At 36.3% G+C, this 20,491-nt stretch overlaps 1 protein-coding gene across 1 annotated transcript in view; it reads right to left on the bottom strand.

Annotated features, from left to right (window-relative positions):
* The window catches only part of LOC100169018 (DEP domain-containing protein DDB_G0279099), a 21,939-nt gene extending 2,163 nt beyond the window's left edge, over positions 1–19,776 (bottom strand). Inside the window, exons 1-5 of the mRNA XM_001946035.5 lie at positions 19,630–19,776; positions 2,074–2,175; positions 1,771–1,928; positions 1,532–1,667; positions 1–880 (exon numbers count right to left, since the gene is read on the bottom strand). Of these exons, the coding sequence (XP_001946070.2) occupies positions 1–880; positions 1,532–1,667; positions 1,771–1,928; positions 2,074–2,134 (1,235 nt within the window). The 5' untranslated portion in view covers positions 2,135–2,175; positions 19,630–19,776. The remainder of the gene's footprint in view (positions 881–1,531; positions 1,668–1,770; positions 1,929–2,073; positions 2,176–19,629) is intronic.
* Positions 19,777–20,491: the final 715 nt, after the last annotated feature.

Raw genomic sequence — 20,491 nt, forward strand, 5'->3', positions numbered from 1 at the left:
GTCTGGAAGTTAGTTGGCGGCGCCACGTTAATCCGGGCTGATTGGAAACCACCGCCGTTGTTGTTATTGTTGTTGTTGTTGTTGTTGTTGTTGTTGTTGTTATTTCCTGTTGGTGCAATGCGCAGGAAATCGTTGTTTTTTGGCCGACTATTTTGTTGCACTGCGTTGGATCCTTGCGTGGTCTGATACGTGTTATCGATAGCAGTTGCGGACACGGTAGGTTGTAAGCGGTACGTGTTACCAGTTGATGGAGCGAACGTCGTGGACTGAATAGCGGTGGCGGGCTTGGCTACTTTTTGAATGTCATACTCATCAGCCTTGGTTTGCTTGTCTAAGTACGTCTTATAGTTCACGCGACCGCGGTCTTTGCTTCGGTACGTGGTCGGCTTGTAATTAGGCTGCCTGACCGTGCTAGTGCTGGTAATAGTGGCGGCGGCGACGGCGGCGGTGGCGGCAGTTGTCCCGGTGGTACCATAAGCTGTGCTCGGATAACTCGTGACAGATTCGGCGACCGGCTTCTTGCCTGTCAACAGTTTTCGGAACGGTGCTTTGGTGTTCTTCTTTGGCACGTCTTTGGATGAAGCAATCACCCGGCCATCGTCGTAATCGTCTGGGTTCTCGATGCCTCTGTTCTTGTTGCTGAAGAAATTGCCCGAGCTGCTGCCCCGCAAAAGATCGTGCTGCAGCCGACTGTCAGTGGAGTCACTTCTCTGCAGGTAGTAGTCGTCGTCGTTCTCCGACACTGCGTTGTTGACGGGAGCAGAAAGTGAAGGTCTCCTGGGACTGGGTTGTGGTCGAGCTGCCACGTTCGGTGATGCGCTGGATGGGCCCAATGGTATTGGTGTGGCTTTGCCTGATGAAGCTGGAGCACCGCTAAAACCTAAGCGAACATATACAGATTAGTATTTGATTATTGCCATTTACTGTCGAGAGTCAGGTGTGTTTATGACCTCCTCCCCTCTCTACCCATCAGGACATTGAATTAATTATGATATTTATGGTTAATTAGTTCGTATTTCATATAAATAAATAAAATGTATTGTACAGAACAAATTAGTTTTAAATATTTTATAAGTTGAATACTAGAAATTCATAATACTATATAGGTAGTAATATAAAGGTTTTTCAATACTACCGTATTGAAAAATCACTATAAATTGAAAGCTTTATTTTTAGAAATTGAATGGGGAAGATGAAGGAAATTAAATCAAATGGTATGGGTGAGTAGATGAATTCATCGCAAAAGCACTCAAAGTTATACAATTTTAATTTAATATAAAATCATGTCAGCATGTAAGTTGCATACGTCAATGGTGGAATTCCAATAGGTACCTATTTCCAAAAACAATTTGTGAACTTTTTGAATTATATTGTAATAAATAAATAAATATTAGTGTTTCATTTTGTCAAATATGTAATGTTCAACCGTATAGTATTTGTCTACTTTAAATAAATATGAATGTACCTAATAATGTTGTAGAAAAATTCCATAGGAGACCAAGTTATAATTGATTTTTAAGCAACAACTTACCGAGCTTATACAGGTCGAAATTGTCGCTGTAAAACAACGTGGCCGCCTCGCAGTCGATGTTATACCAGTCATCGCAAATCTGATTTTCTTGGTCAAAAGCCGTGTTATTCGGGCACAGGAACCGAAAATCTTGAACCTATAAACGATGTATTAATATACAGTACTGTCCATTTCGGGCAAGCAACGACGGCGTTTGGCGTCGATGAGAGGACAAACAAAATCCATTGCGATTTACTCACTCCGGTTCCGACGACGTTCACGCAGACGTGGAACATTTGACAAGACGTTTCGGGATCCGCGTAGTATCCGCCCACGATTTTGTCCTTGCAGCTGAAACTGGTCGGTGGCATTTCATTTTGCTGGTAATTCGGTGGTTTTCTCTGACCATACACCACACCTATGTGAGTATAAACACCGGTGAACGACACACTTTAGTAAAGTATAGTTTTTTGATACGACTCGTTTGACGAAAACGTTACGATCGGTATTTATACATCTAATATATTATAATATTGCATAATGAAAATAAAAATAATAATTACAGGTGAACAGCGTGAGGAACGTCCAGATCTTGATGGCCATCATCGTATTATCGGACAACATGATGAATATAATATATTTCTATTATTATCAATATATAGTATCTGAAACACATAAAAATTAAACATATTTTAATATAATATTATGAATTATTAATAACCGTGAAAAGGTGAAAGGTAAAACGCCACCGCTGCAGCGACCGCGCACATAATACATAATTTTATACGACACCGCCAACGGGTTGAGGATGTATTTTTTTTTATTATTATTTAAATATTGTATCCATATATTGTAACCATATAATGTGATTAGCGCTGAACCCCGATAGCGATTTCCAGTGTCGTAATATTATATTACACCGCACACAGCGGACGATACGAAATTGCCACCATAATTCCCGTTTACGAATATAATTACGTATAAATAAATAAATAATAATATAATATGTTTCATTTCAGAGAGGATCGAAACAGCCGTCGATTATAATTGCATAACAATAGAACCGGAGTGGCTGCCATTACGTCATAACATACCAGCGCGCGTCTTCTTTGGTATGTACCGACGTGCGACTGTCGTGTGCGTGTCGTATGAGCAAATAAGCGTATACTCCTACGGTTTTCGTATTGTTTTTATCCGTAACGATTGCGTCATCGATCGTTAATCGTCGTCGTCATCGGAGCTTTCACTGCGAACAACACCGCGTCCGTTCCGAAAGTTCGCGCGCGTGCGTCAGATGAATCGAAAAAAGCGAAAAAAAAAAATACGACGCTGTGGGAAAAATTGAGTTTTAAATGTCACGGTCGTCCGGTACATAGTCGTCCGGCTATAGGTAGTATATAAGTACATAATAGTCTAATATATTGTGTTATAAATAATGCATAATGATAATATAATAATCGTCGTCGCGGAACTGGTTTAGGAATAGAGCGGTAAGCACGAAGAAGACGCGAAAAATAAATTATTAAAAATAACACGCGATCATCGATCGTGTGATCCTATAGTCGCGTCATCGTTTCCGATGTATTTACCGGGCGGGTGGAACCTATATAATTTGCGCACATTTCGTGGGCTGTATATGTAAATTGCGGCAAAAAAAAATGTAACATTATAAAATCAGCGGCCAAACCGATAAGATACACTACACAAACTGTGGAGGTTTATACATGTCGGTTTATAATCCCATTTCGTGTGCGGCTGATAGTGAGTCTAATCGAATGCGTTTCCCAATATTATTGACGCGAAATTTCCAGAACGAATTCGCGAGTGGAATGAATTGTATATCGTCGTCTCGATTAATATTATATAATTACACGCGTCGCCCGGAGATCTAGTTATATCGATCGGATTGTGCCCTACGTAGACGAAGAAAAGATCGTCACGACGAACACATCGCGGGCGTCTTCAATGTCTTATAATGCCGTGAGAACGTTCGCGCCAGTCACGACCCGACCCCCCCCCCCCCCTCAGGGTCACCGAGCTCAGGACCCGCCGCAGGAACGAAATCCTTCGCGGTATAATGTATTTATAATAGAACCCACAATGCGCCATACTTTTAATAATGTTTATGCCATTTCGTCGTCGTAAGTCCGCGAACGATTGGAAATGGCCGGACTATCGGATTTCACACCGCCACCGCCATTCGATTGTAATGCTATAAAATAGCTGTTGAGGATGGTATAATTATTATTATTTTCATAACCCGATCTCAGTGGTTCTTCGTCGGATCGCATAAAATTGATTCGGACGAAATACACGTGACGATCAGATAATAATTCCTCGATGACGGTATATATTATTATTGTAATACATTATTTGCAATGTGCATTCATTATAATACTCCCTTGCACAACCACCAATGAAGAGAGAGTACGCTTCGACACTGACATTTGGAAAATTAATTGAGGGAGTTTGAATGGTTTCATAACTAATTTTTTTTTAACACTATATGTTAATAAATAAATAAATATATATTTCCTTACATCACATAAATGGAATTATTATATAGAGGATTATAGTAGGAATGTAGGTATATTAAATTTTATAAATTATAATATTTGTTTTATTTTATTTTAATTATAAACACCCAAGGGCATAGAGTACAAAGTAAGTAGAATTTATTAAGTAACAATCATAAATACAAATACATAATATTAACTTAAAATCAAACTTTTTACTGTACATATTGAGCTTGGAACATATTATTATAATATTCATTTTATCGGTACATTTATATTGACTCGTACATTTCTATTGTAGGTACTCGAAAATAAGATAAAACGTGAACAGAACATCGTATTTAAAATTAAAATAATACACACTTATTATTAAAGTGATGAGAAAAGAGTACTGAAATAGGAAAAAATAAACAGAAATACGTTCCCTTGCATAACCTTCGAGTTTATATTTTATGTACTCGTAGGCTGTTGAAATAAAATAATACAATGATTGGCTAACTCGAGCACAAGTGTGTTATTGTTTATCACAACTACAGCAGAGTTAAAAAATAAATTACATATTAACGCATATTATAATTATAACAACATTTCGACAAAAGCTGACTTCTATTATGACAACCGTATAAAAGCGTGCCTTATATTAATAATTATTAACATCAGTGTGTTTCAAAATCAATATAATATTATACACAAGCAGTGTATATACCAGCTACAATGCTATACATATATATGATATGTGATAAAACCCGAGTGTCAGTCTGACGAGGATGTGATTAATGGTCGTTCTATGCGGATGTATATAATGGACGATACGTATATATAAGAGACTGTCTGAATATTACTCGTGATCGCATAATATGGTTGCAGCTGTACCTATGTATAATATTATAATTATTACCTATGTGAATAAATAGCTAGGAACGGTCCGCTGAACCGACTTTACCGACGACATTCCGCTCGAGGCGTTTTGCGTACATGCTTGTAAATTTAGTATGAATAATATTTTACTATATTATACAATGTCACATTTTGTCACTATACCTATACACCTGTATTTTGTATTTTGTAGGACTATACGTGTCTAGTGGAAGACGAAGAGTCTATATACCGTGGAATTCGAGCCACAACTACGACGGCATTTTCGTGTTATAGATCAAACGGAATCGAACGAAAACGAATAATTTAATCAGCTGTATAGTCTTCACCGAATAACAACTGCAGCGGTCATGTGCAAAATTTATCGCGCAAATTGTTCCCGAGTAAATGTTATAATATAACTCGCAACTATATATTACGCGAGTACCTACTGAAATTTATAATCACTGAGTGCAGCTCATAATGATATTATAGCTCATAATTGTTTCATCGTTGGGTGTGAAAAGTCTATCAATTCGTATTCTCGCCGTAAATTAATCGATCGCACGAGGATTTGATTTTAATATTTTTTGGCTTTATGTGGATTAATTTTCACGTATGTACTAGACGTACAGAGCGCACGTTATTATCATAATTGTCTTTTATCATAATATATGCATACGGTGTATACACAGCTATAACTATTAAGTATTAAATATATTATATTGCTACAATACCTATCATCTGCAGTTTGCCACCGTCGCAGATGCACTTTCTTCCGTGCAGCCTCGCGTCGCCATGTCTAATGACGCTATAATAATATTATAATACAGTGATCGCTCGTATATAATATTAGGTATGTATGATTTATATTTTATTTTTACCATCGTACCTACTGTATGAGCCTATATTATATTATTTTAAACTATCGGAGCGCCCACGTTCGCGATATGAACATAAAGAGAATAATAAAACAAAATTAATACGACACGGTTATTATAAGGTAATAATGTGCGGCGGCGTTGTTTGGCAATTATTTTATTCGGTTTTACGATTTGTGACGGCATAGGACAGCGTCGATCCGCGAGTATAAACAGTCGTATACAATAGCGTAATTATTAATATTAACATAAGTAGAATATATTGTTGTACGAGCTACTATTATAGGACTGCGATTTTTAAATTCGTGATCAGGACGCGTTTAACGAGCGTATTGCGCTTAAACCATATTATAATATATACAAATTACCAACTGTGAGTCTAATGCATTTTGAATGTTTTATTTATCCTTATTTCAAAATCAGTAGTTTGAGTACAGACTTCATTTAACGATTACCACTATTGCAAATAAGAAACTCTGATTTGCATATTTTGGGAATTTTAGAGCAAGCATGATAATATATTTTTCCAATTAATTTTTATAACATAATATATACTAATATTATATAGATATAATATAAGAGCGCGTGCTTGTATTTAAAAGGTTTTAATAGGTATTACGGCTATAATATATTTAAATTTATAGCCATGGTAATGTGTGTAGATTATTTTTTTTACAGCTGACCGCCGTATTCGATAAACATGTGTATGTCGAAATATTATAGGTATACCTTATGACTTATACTTTATAGTATAAGGCGTATACCTATATAGGTATTATGGTGCGATGCGGTCGTCGGCAAATCCACCGTTTTGTATGTAATATTATTACAGCGATGACCGACGGCGCGGGTGACTTTAACGCTCTTCGTTACTTAAGTATATTATGCGTTTCGACACGTAGTTCGTGGTCAAAACTTGTTGTTAACGTACTGTTTTTTTTTCCGAATAACTGACGACGAATTTAATTGTATAGGTATGGGTCCACCGTAACAGTATTGTGTATATACCTACATGGCCGATTTCATTTGTTACCGATTATATAGCTCGTCTGCAATAGAACGAGTATGATAATGGCTTATGAAATAAATCGTGAAGTGTTATATTTGTTTTGAATTTCGTAATTCCGAGAATGCGGTTTTTTTGTTAATAATTATTAAGTCACTGTAATAGAATAATGTAAAGAAAAAACAGAAATCTGTCGATAATCAATCAACGTACAAATATACGACTGAACATAATATTACATTATTATATAGAATATAGATATTCGTCGATAAAATAAAATATAGGTTCCCGACGATTATAGTTCATGGGTAAATGGAAATATAGGTACTAATTCATCAAATTTATAAATATAAACATAACTGGTATTATGAAATCGACATAGTTCCTATATCTATCATCATATACGATATACCTAACGCATAATGATAATATACCATAATACATCAATATTCCTACGCCAAACTCGTTACCGACGATTTTGAAACGAAATAATGATTGAAAGATACGATTTACTAAAAAAAAAAATACAATTCGTGTGTTGTTGACGTCTGCAATAATACTTAAGAAGTAAATTGTTTAAAACCAAACGTGATACAAACATACGATATATTCCTCGTATAATATTTGTGCATTACTGTACAATGTCAACAAAAAAGATCCAGAGAGATAATTATTATATATTGCCACTAATACTTACTGTAGACGGCCCTCTCACTCATATCAAACAGACAGGTGGACTTAATCAGCGTTAACTGACTTTGATTGATAGTGGTCGACCTTTACGTGGTCATAGATAATTTGAACCTTTCTCCAAAAACCGACGACGAAAGTGTACTTACGTCTGAAAGTATATTGAAGTATCGTCTGATTGGTCATTAATTCTATACGTCACAATAGGTAGTGTTTGTAAACAGTTCGAAAAATAGTTGTAATATCGACAATGATAAACAAACATTAGTTGAGTTAATTCAGAAAAGCAATAATTAACTGGATGAAGAACGGACATATTATTTTTAAAAAATCCATAATCTACGAAATCTATATAGGTTGATTTAATAAATTAATAATTGAGTATCTGAATACGATGTTCGATTTTAGTGGTTAAAAATAGTAGGTATTTACTATTTACATGGATAATAAAAACTTAACCGAGCGTATTATAAAATGTGAATATACAAAATTAAATATTGTAATGTCTTAATAAACTGCATTTATAATTCCAAACAAATAAAAATCATTTAAGTAAGTACCATTATTAGTAAATGAAATTGAAATTAATATTAAAATATCATAATATGAAATAATATGAACCAGAAACAACCCTGGTGATAAATTTGATTTAATTTTCAGATACCTATTAATATAACTCTATTCAAAATTAGTAGATTTTAATATCGATGATCTTATTTTTCCTTAGTCCCGAATTATTACTGGATGTGAAGAATGAAAAAGAAAACGTATCGAACTAGGTTCGAGAAAAACTAAATTCTGAGCATGCTCAGTGGGGCGGGTGTAGGCTAGAAGAGCGGGTACCTATATAGTGCTCGCAATTTTGGAAGCTAACTCGGTATCGTGATGGAGTCATAAAGTTACGATAACTCGCGATAGCCGCGTTGCTGGGGCACCGGGGCACGACGGCCGGCGGGAAAACGGTGCGCGCGAACTGGCACGAAAAATCGTCACTTTCACCGCAACAATGAGCGCGGGGCGCGCGCGTGTGTGAACCGCTCTCCACGGAAGGTGGAAAACGGATGGCACTTTAAACGAGCGCAAATTGCGAAATGCACCGGGTCCGATTACCCAACTACGAGTTCCCACATTAAAAACGGAGATGATCCGGCGCGGCGGCAGTGCAAGGACTCGACCGTGCCTTATAAGTAGGCCGCATACCTGCAGCTATATATATATATATATTATATAGGTACAATATAACATATATACCTATCTAATTTTATTGAATACTATGTGCACCGTGGTAGCCTTCGTATACCGCGAGGTACGTCGCGGGTTCTCGATGTCGTTCTGATGATAATATTATTTTTATTATCACGTTGTTGTACACATTAAATGTATATACATATTATATTAATATTATTTATATTAGAAACAGTATATATATAATAATAATAATATGCATCATTGTATTGTTATATATACAATCGTTCCGCGCGCGCGAGCGCTTTATTTTGCGTCTCATAACCTTTTCCGCCCGAAATCAAGACGAAGACGAACGGCAACGACACCGTGTAATTATTACAATCATCGTGTATAAGCGTATTTTATATAATATTATATGCCCGTGCGCATCTATATCAAGGACGGTCACGTGCAACGATAACGCGCCCGAACAAGCCCGCGAAACCGGTGAAACGCATCATCGTCGACGACCAACGCGCGCGATACAAATGCTCGGTGGTCCATTGTTTCGTGTCTGTCGTCTCTCTCGCGATACATTATACTTTTTTCGTGTACATTATTACTATAATATATTAAATATTCATCAAATCCGTCGTCTCGGTCCCGTACATAATATTATAATAATAATAATGTAACCACGACAACGCGATCATTGTTTTATGCGCCGTGTACACGTCATATAGGTCTGCAGATAAGATATGGCAGTTGCGCGTAGCCAAATGGAGTGCTGGGGAAGGGATGGGCTGTGGCCACTATAGTTTTAAGAAAATAAAAAATTATTTCGATGGTCTATGAAAGTATTATTGGAAATACAAATTTGTATATAGCCTTACAGCAGGAACCGAAACCTAAAATAAAACCTCGGCATGCTAAACTTATGAGTTATGGGAGACCCTAGTTAAACCAATTCTGTGTAAACACATTATCAGCCCTTCACTTGCAAAGAAAAATCCTGGCTACCCCAATGGAATATAGGTGACGGACGGTCGGTGTTAATATAATATAATACGCTTTTTTTCCAGTAATTCGAAATTTGAGTTAGCGCGATAACTCACCAATGTACGCGATCTTATATTGAATTTCTTATTGTATAATATGAATGTGCCATTGATTCCATATTGGCCCTGTGATTTACCCGCACCCGAGGTCACCCGCTTCGGAGACGCAGTCATCACGACACCGGCTCCAAGTATAATAAAATATAATATTATAATTTATAATGTACGCTGCACTATATTATAATAATAATATTGTGATTGTCGTAATACATACAACATAAACCTAACCTATATAATATTATTATTACTGTGATTATAATTATTAGGATACCTATATTCGCTAATGGTGGTGCCGGTGGGCGGAGGTTCACGAACGCGGCTTTCGTGTCAGCGGAGCGCGGCACGTGTGATGCAGTGCAGATGCGTTCTTAAAATTGAAAATATAATAATAAACTCGTTTAAATTTTCCCAAGGACTTGTTTTTCTCCGATGCCGTGACCTCTGATCTCGGACCACGGGTGAGACGTTTTTCGACCCCGAGCACGCATTGTAATTATACCACGACATCTGCGCATTAAATATACGTCATGGCACATTGGCAGGGTTCGTGTTGTACATGATTAAATTAATATATTATTTGTTATAACTTTACAGAAAACGCGCATTTTTTTATCCCTCAATATTACAACTATTATATGGTTTATTTTGTAATGGCTAAACGAGTCATATGTGCAATTATTATTCGAAATAATTGTGTTACCTATTTTGAGGTCGTGGGTATGCATTTCTAATATTTTGTATCAACTCGTCAGTCGTTTCATCGTTTGGTATTATGTATTTTTATGTCTCAACATTTGTATGTATTGACAAAAAAGGTTGAACGTGGTTGTACGCGCATGTATACCTTGAAACCCGACGTGCACATACTACGGAAGATAATAATATCTTTTCCAAATTAATTTTTTTGTTGATATTTTTCAATATTATATTTTCGACCCAAATCGTGCGTTGCATCGTCACGCCGATTAACCACCAAGAACTAAACATTTTCTGGCTCTTATTGTTGTGGAATTTGAAAATAGTATTGGTATATATAAATTGCCAAGCGACGTTTAACGATAATTTTTACTCGATGTCTCGATGTTTAAACTACGGTCCAACTTCCGTTCGTCACGCGGAACCGCGTCGTAATGATATTGTTACATACACCGTTATCGTTTCCAATCGGAAATGCCGGGCGTGAGTTAAACGGTCGACGTTTTCGCTTTGGTCGCCTTTTACGTTTGGATAGGCATGTTTGGGCGCGAGGGAAAGTGTGTGTGGATGTCTTCGTATACTCTTTTACCGTGTACATTTGTAAACATTACGTAGGTACCCATCAAATGCAATGGTGCTGTAAAATGCGCGCATCATTATCATTGTTATAGTCGAAAGATATTATGTTGGGCGAACTCAGGAATGGCAATTAACTGAATAGAAATGTTCTTATAACTATTTTATACAGCCACGTGAAAATGAGCATAGAAAAGTAATTTAGGTACTACTATATGGCTAATGCTGTATGTTGAGAAGTCATTTTCCCGTATTCCTTATATGAATAACTTTATAATACATAAGTGATATATACCTAGCGTGCGGAATACTGTATATAGAAACATATACCTCGCCAATATACCACGGTAAAAGCGAACCGTGCAAGATGGGACCGACTGAAAAAGTTCTGTCGCAAGTCACGGTCAGCGGCCGCAGCTGAGAAAGGAAGGACGAATAAATGCCATCGTCGTCGTACCAATGGATTATACGACCGCGATGATGACACATGACCCGACCGTCACGAAGACGACAATCGGTCTTCCAATTAGCGCTCGCTAACGATCCGCTGAAGGCATATGCGCCTTCCAGGAGTAATACTCTCACCCCCTCAGCAGTGCCATGAACACAAAAAATAAGGTATGCGAGACTTTAATGGCGGTCACCAGAAAATCTACATATTTATTTAGCGTACCTAGGTATATTATATGGAATATTATGATGATTAATACAGTTAATGCGTCTGCGAAGTTTATATTAAAAAAACTCAATTTAAACCTTTATAGACTAACCTTTATGACGCGCACCGAGGACAATAATAATACATATTCGACTCTAATTTTTCATTAAATCTGGTGTCCGTGGGACAAAATAATTATTATTATAGGTTATATTATATTATTACGTTATAGATTTCAGACCGCGTGTGGAAAGACAGAGTGCGGAGTGCGCGATATGTCGTCCACGGTACAACTGTACAAGCAGCTCAACACATATTATAATAGACACGCATAGTATTAGAATATTAGATCATGATAATATTATGATACAATAATCACAACAATAATAATTGTAATAATATAATAATATGTGATGTGCCTATTGTACGACCTATTATGTATGATTATAATGTACCTACATATGCTTATGCTGGAATGATGGTTACGTAACGACAAATAACTTTTTTTAATAGGCACACTAATTTCGGAACTATTTAACTATTCCGAACTCTCGGTCTATTCGTATAGATCGTACGGTATGATATACGTAGGTACCTATATACTCTGCTGCAGTGAGTGGGATTGGTGATTGTATATGTTACATTATTGCTGATTACGTACATTTCGAAACGGCGATTGTCGGATATACGAAAAATTAAATTGACGACGGATTTGGCACAATATATATACATATATATATATATATATATATATATATATATATATATTTATATTATTACATTCGATTTTTATCTGGACGTGCGCGTCGGCGAGTGGTCGGTGGGTGGTGGAGGGAGAATCGTTGGCAATATTATAGCCACTTTACACGCGGCGGTGGTTTTCTAAGTCGCAGAAAGGTTAATGTTGTCGTAAACCCATCAAATTTTATATATATATGTATATTATATATTTTCCTTTTCGTTATTAACGATTATTTGATTTGTTCGATTACATATTGTACATACCTAAATATATGTTTCCTTCTGAGTTCTGGCAGCGCCGCGCGTATTACATAAATCACGGTTCGTTATTCAAAAGTATACCTACTATACACCAAAGCGAAAGCGACACCCATATTATCTGGAGGTGGCGAATAATGATATATAAGTATTCCTTTACTCGGCTTTCGCGTTCAAAAAGGGCAAGTTTAAAAGTATGCATTTTTGCGCTCAAATATATATTTACAATTATATATATATTGTTATGTTGTAGGCATGCAGTTCACGGTTTTATCGTGTCGCGTTGTGAAGACAAACTAGGTATACATAATAATATATTATATTATTCCGTTAACACTCATCGTTATCGTATATAAAAAATTAGTGGGCATTACCGGTCATAAAAAAAATACAAATGTATTTAATATTAGTATATGGGTATTTTGACATGATCGGTGAAACTATGCCTATATACCGCATAAACTCGTCACATTAGCATATTGCTGCTTCACAGATTATTAGCTTAGTCGATGTTATAAGACGGTCGAATGGCACCTGCTGTAGTATACGGTCTAACGATCTCTCGCATATGGTACAGACCTATAGTGTGGGCTACCCCGGCATATGGTACAAACAGTATCAGGAGTACTGCAGAAGCAAGAAAAAAAGTTAAGAAAAAAACTAGTAGGTACCAAAAACACGTAAACTTCGTAAAAAAACCTACAACATGTGCAGATGTCCTGTCCCTATGTTATGTGAGCGAGCGAAATCTGGAAAAACTCTAAATCCCTTATGTCTACATCGTACAATATATATAACTCTAACAATGCGAACAATGCGAAAGCACGATGTTTTTTTTTATTATAGGTATATTATTTAAAAGTCAGCTCGTGTTGCTATTATTGCTCTCTAATCGTGAACTTCCATCCGCCGACGCCGTTTCCCGACCCACCACGTCCCGATGCCGATCGGAATGTTCTGCAGAACCTTCTCGTTTACGTAATAATAAAAACGGACGCGTGCACATACAAGTATAATATTATTATTATACAGGTACAATCGTCGTCGTCGTCGTCTTCTTCTTCTTCTTCTTCTCATTCATTCTCCTTCCGCGCGCTGCCGCCGCGTGGTTGCGACCTTTGGCCCGGTGACTTTCGATTTCGTCTCTCACTCCGACGCGATTTGGCTCCTCCGGCGAAAACGTGTGACCGACGAGTTACACACCAGCAACGCGCGTATATATAATAATATCATATAATACGTATATTTTTTTTTCGCCATGCAGTACAGTATAATATTATAATAATATGTAACCCACAGGTGACGAACCGCGATATTAATAGCAACCGCGCGTTTGACCCCGAACCGTGACCCCACCAGCGCCCCTTCCCCAACACCACTTATGGCCAGCAAACCTACACCGTCAGTCAGACGACTCGTTTATATACATCATAGATAATATTAGGTATATATGCACCTCGAATACGCACTCACGGCTTGCATTTATGCGTTTATATATAGGTTCACAATAATAATACAGGAGACTTGCGCTTTCTCTTATTTTCCTCTAATGACTGCCGTCCGCGCGCGTCTTTCCGGAAGAAAGTATTACCTATACGTACAATATTATTATTATTATTATTATTATGCATATATGGCACATGTGTGTTCCGATGTAACACGAAAAATACTATGAGGACACGGACGGACTAAAAAAAAAAATAAGAAAAAACTGTCGAGTCACATGCAGCAGCCGCCGCCGCCGCCGCCACCATTAACGCGTAGTTAATGTAATGCTTTCAGACGAGTCATTTTAGAGAATTCCACTACGTTTCACCGAGTAGGTGATAATATTATTATCATTATTATTATATTTAGGTACTATATATACGCGCGTTCGACGGCCACCGTGGAGCTTTTTATAGGAGACGAACGTTTCGCGCGTATTTCAAGCTTTTTAAAAAATAATTCTATACACACCTATACAATATTATTTGTATAATATGTATTAAATCAGATTTGAAAGTCAGACGGACACGCGAACATAAGTTCTTAGCACCCAACTGTATAGTACCCGACTTATGCTGCAGCTGTACATGTACAATATGATATAATATAATAATAAATTGATCATTATTACGCGGAAACACGTTTTACTGTGTTTATTATAGAGACATTCGGGATTGTCGCAGTAGGTATGGAATACGTAACATAAAATATTATAACGCGTCCTTTTCGGTTGGTAATATTATATAACTTTTTCGCCGTGTGCTGTCTTTTCACACAATTGTAGTGTGATTTACGGGCTTGGGACCGTTTGTATAGTATAAAATAGTGGCTTATATTATTTTAATAATTAACTATTTTATCGGTATAATGCACCTGAATTACAATGCACCGAAGACACACCAGCACGTTTCTTTCAAGATGATGTCACTGTAAAATCTGTTATCTGTCCAACACATGTAATATAGGTATACCGTATACAAAGCTATGCACTCTTTGAAATTCTCATTTTGTAGCCCAGCTGTTCTATTTGAATTTGATAAATACAATATCGATTATAAATTGTACATAGATAAAGATACTTAAGATTATTTATGTAGGTACAAAAATAAAAATCAACGTATCGAACGAACACATTCTCAGTAATTTTTGCAATAAATGAGTTATGTCTATATTCTATAGTATCTAGAGTTTAATATACCATATATGGTATTTGGTATGTATAGAGTCTAAACTTTATAGAAGGTATATGGTTTGAATATCTTCGGCTACAATAGAAACACCACAAAATGAGAAATGACGAAAAGAGATGCAGTTTTGCGGCTATATATTATCATAAATCCATCACAGAAAGAGACGACAAATATTTTACGATGACGTTCTCTTTAATAAGCGCACACTAATTTATACCCCACACACGTTTCGTATAATATTTTTATAGTATTTATAACGCGCACGCGCGGTACCGCCCAGCCATTCATCTGCTGCAAGGACGACACCGCGGTGCACTCTTTTTGGTGGCGCCGGTCGTATATTATCACAACACTGAGCCCTTGTACTCGACAATAATAATAATATTATCATACACACTCGTAAAAATTCAAACCTTAACAATAATAATGTATTTCGGGTTTGCATACGTAACGCACGTTAATTCTTTCGTACATGGGTCAAATGGTATATTCGTATTATTATATAGGAACAATAGGATTCTACAGTACTCGTCGAATTATCGAGAGCCTATTCGGAAGACGCGGGGTCCGCGGCGGTAAACGTAGAGCTATTGGTACCCGCAAAGAGAAAGTCGAACAATATCAGTCAAATTTTTCCGTCATCGATTACCTATTGCGTTGCTTACATTTTTCCCCACGAGTAGGGTTCTGAATGACTCTTAAGGCATTCACGCGATTTTTCGTCGAATTTTCATCGAATATACCCTGTCTAAAGTCCAACCACATGGGTAATGTTATCTTTCTTATACTTTAATAATAGGTACATCATCATTTTGTCAATCACAATAATACCGAAAAAGGTTACGAGTTTCATTTTACATATTTTATTTCCGCGGAGACAACTTATTATTAGTAGATGGTTGCCATTGTCTGCAATGTATAGGCATTTGTTGATGAATACCGATAAAAAAATCTACGCTATTGCCGGATTGTTGCGACATTAAACACTAAACTATACACTTAACACGATACAATTATTATGTAAGTAAGGAAAACAACAAACGTGATTTCGATCTAGGTTTTTTATAAAAATGTATATCAATTTTGTTTAAACATTTAATATTTTGATTATATCGGTTAGCGTTAATATTTTAAACTTTAAATGCGTGTTTATACATATATTGGTGTTTATAGAGTATATATTTTGTAAATTCTTAATTATCCTTCGGCCAATATTATGACAATATTATAATGTGCCCATTAAGTTTGCGTACCGTGTGTATAGGTATGATGGATTTACGAAAGTTTTGATGCGCTTGAGTGGAGCGTTATTATTTTAACGGACGATATTATATTAAAATAACAAATTATAAGTCAATAAATAATAATATGGTGAATACAACGTCTAGGTAGTAGGCACTTCGAGATCAGACCACATACCTACTGAAACGATGAGAATTCGGCTCATAGATGGGAGAGAAATCCTCGCTACGAATGACTACAAATCCGCTGTCCTGTGTTTTACGATTTTGCACTCTATTTTATAATACGAATCCGACCGTATGTTTTTATTACCTATATTTTTGTTACAAATCGCTTTGATTCGGAAAATTAATGTATACAATGTGTAATAGGTACTCGACGATGAACACAGCCCCGGTATTGTTCATAATAATGTATTCATATAGACAGAAATCCATCGAACGTCTTTGCAACGTTTGTATTATTCTCGTAGAGGTTGCAAGATTACGACACGTGAATATTAAAATATGATTTGGGCGAAATTATCTCTACAGACTTCGGTATAATATAGGTATTAGGTATGTATAGTGTATATAACATGCGTATATAACATAATATGGTTTCTGCCGTTCGATTCCGAACAATATAATAATATTATAATGTTATTATTATATATTGTATACAGAAGAAGACCCGACTCGGTTGCGATTGAAGAAAATAATGTATTATTGTCTTAATTCCGTCTGACGAAATAACTATATAGGTACGCGTTCGCTCATTGTTCATTTTGTATATATACAAACGGGTCACATTCTATATAGCATACATATTTTAAATACGAACGACCGCGACGACTCGATCGTATTATGTAAACACGTGATCTGCCGTACCTATACAGCTGATGTTTGGGTTATCTTCAAACTAGTTCCATTATATTTGAATAAATCGAACAGGAAACGACGACCGAGCGATGATGGCCACTGAGGCTGTTTTAATATTACGCACAATTACGCATCATATTATTTTACATAATAATTTATCTTGCGCATCGGTGATCGATTAATCGACTATTAAAAAAAATCAAATTAATTGAAATCGTAAACAACTATACGTGATGATACTCGTAACATGCATATTAGTATTATAATAAGTTGATGTCGATAAGTTTATGTAAATAATACACAGGCACGTATATTATACCAGGTCTAACTATAATAATGATATTATTTACTCAATATAATATACACCGAAGCTCAAACGCTTATAGAAGATTTAACGATGTACAAGCTACTCGAAAAGGAGGTACCTATGTCCTATATTATGTACTTGAATGCTTAAGGAAAATTGTCGATCGTATAACGAAGATTTAACCTTCGTAAAGATTTCAAATTAAAAAAAACGTCATGTTTGTTGAAAATGCATTTCTATGATGTCGAAAATTATTAGTTTTTTTTTCTTATATACCTACACGTATATCAAAACGTAGGTACATGTATATATTATATTAGGTTTAGCTTAGTAGCTGCGGTTCATAACATAATGGTACACGGGCGTCGTGGCGTGTCGTCCCGGCGGACTACTGGAATTCGATCGATAAAAAAATCCATTAGGGACTTGGTTCGGCTACGGAATTCGTTGATGTCTTATAGACGGATATAATTTGTATAATTTGTATTGTATAATAATATTATTATTATAACAACGTGACGAAACGATGAATTCTGTACGTTCTCACGCGACGACGGGTTTTAAACATATAAATACGTGTGCGACCGGAGAGAAAAATTTTAAAAAAAATCGTGTTTTACCTTCGTGGCGGAGAGTATATAGAGCCAATTCGGGCGACATATTATATTATATTATTTTAGTGCACCGTCATCTGGTTCAGATTTATAGATGACATTTGAATATACACGGAATCGAATTACGTATGTATTCTCGTCACGCTGATAAGCTCGTCGGACCGGTATATAATATATACACATGTTAACGTAATTATTACAATAATGTCTATCGTCGCATGCGATACGAAATAATAATATAATATATTATAGTGCCATCGGAAATAATATTCACGGGAGATACCGGCTGCAGTATCTTGCGCAGCAATATATCATCGCATATTAATAATAATTATGGTTATCATCGGTGGTATTACGTTATAATATTATACTCTCTCGCGGTTTTCCCGCATAATATCGAATTATTATGTGCGTATAATATTATTATGAATAATTTATTGAGCTCCGCACTCCGTAATAATAATGTACGAGTACGACGACGACTATTGTGACCGACGACCGTCGATAAAAAATTATGCAACGACCGTGTCCTGCACTCCTGCAACGTCGCACAATAATGGACGCACGTGTAGAGCTATGCGGTGGACCTGCATACGTTGAGTTCAGAAAAGAGTACATCGATGAATATCATGACTTGTAAGTTGTACGACACTATTCTATTCTAATATTAGGTATATAGATATATAGTATATAGTATATAATATATTATACGAACAGCTCGAACAGGTTACTTTTTTGTAGCAAGTGACAATATACAGTTTGTAGTTTGTACACATGTATACAAATCGATAAGACGGTCGCGCAGTCCGAACGCATTTTATACCTATATATTACAGTTTACCTATTTGTGTGTTATATATTGATGGTCGACGCAGAATCGGATTGAAAGACGCAAACAAAATAAATGCCGATCGCGTATGTTGTGCGAATCGTTCGTAAAATATATTGAGTAGGTTACTATTATTACTATGTTATTGGAAAAAAATTTATATTATTTCGAATTCTACAAGTAGCTATAGAAAATATAATATAATATTATAAATACATTTTGTTTAAGCTTTTTCTCGTTTTGGCCGCCGCGCCGTTTTTCCAATACAATAATATTATGATTAAAGTTTAAAATAATATGTAATTATTATTTTTTGTTTAATTAAAAAAGGTTTTTGTTAATAAAAAAAATACATGCATTAATCGATAATAATAAAAAATTATATTAATATATTATAGTATAATAAACTTGTCTGAATTCGATTTACCTGTGTGATTCCTTTTAGCGTGTGCAGCAGTGCATTTGTAAACTCACCCGGCAGCGCGCACGTACTGAAGATCGTTCGTGTAAAAGTGATGATGAGCAGCAGCAAAGGGTTCCTTCTTCTGCTTATTCTTCTTCTCCTCCTCGCCGACGGTCACTATAATAATATTATGGTTCCACCACTCTCGGCGGCGCGGCGGCGGCGGCGGCGGGGCCAAGTCCTCGTGCCGCGACCTATCTCAAAACACGACCGTCGCCGACGTTGTAACGATTGTGTTGAACGTTATTAAAATAATTTCGTTTTCGTTTTTTTCCCATATATGCCAACCCGTTACCTAATAGCTATAATATAGTAATAATGATGTGGACAGTCGTCTGCCGAGGCATTACAGGTATCCGAAATATGTGTGAACGTGTCTAATCGCGCCGACCAACCGCGGTATATACACTATCGCCCATTATTTACCTAGGTATACACAGACTCCACTGCCAATCACGCTGATTATCGTCGTATATACGCGCGTACTCGTACTTGCGTGTGTATGGGAAATCGTTAAAGTAGAGCCCGCGATCGCATGCGACCGTTGTCGCGTCATCGTCATCGCTTCGCTATATTATCATATCGTGTCGTAGAAATCCGACAATTTATCATTTCGAATCGTATCGGAGATATATACGCATATAACGTATACCTATACTATATATGTATACGGTATTATGTATAGTTGTGCCTGTGAGAACTCTTATTATATATATATATTTAATAATAATAATAATAATATGTACCTACGCGTTATCGGTGGGTTCGCAGCCTCGATCGGACGCTTTCCAAACCACACGATTCGCGGCGTACACGCTCCGAGCTT

Source organism: Acyrthosiphon pisum, chromosome A2 (genome assembly GCF_005508785.2).
Source record: "Acyrthosiphon pisum isolate AL4f chromosome A2, pea_aphid_22Mar2018_4r6ur, whole genome shotgun sequence".
Taxonomy (NCBI): Eukaryota; Metazoa; Arthropoda; class Insecta; order Hemiptera; family Aphididae; genus Acyrthosiphon; species Acyrthosiphon pisum.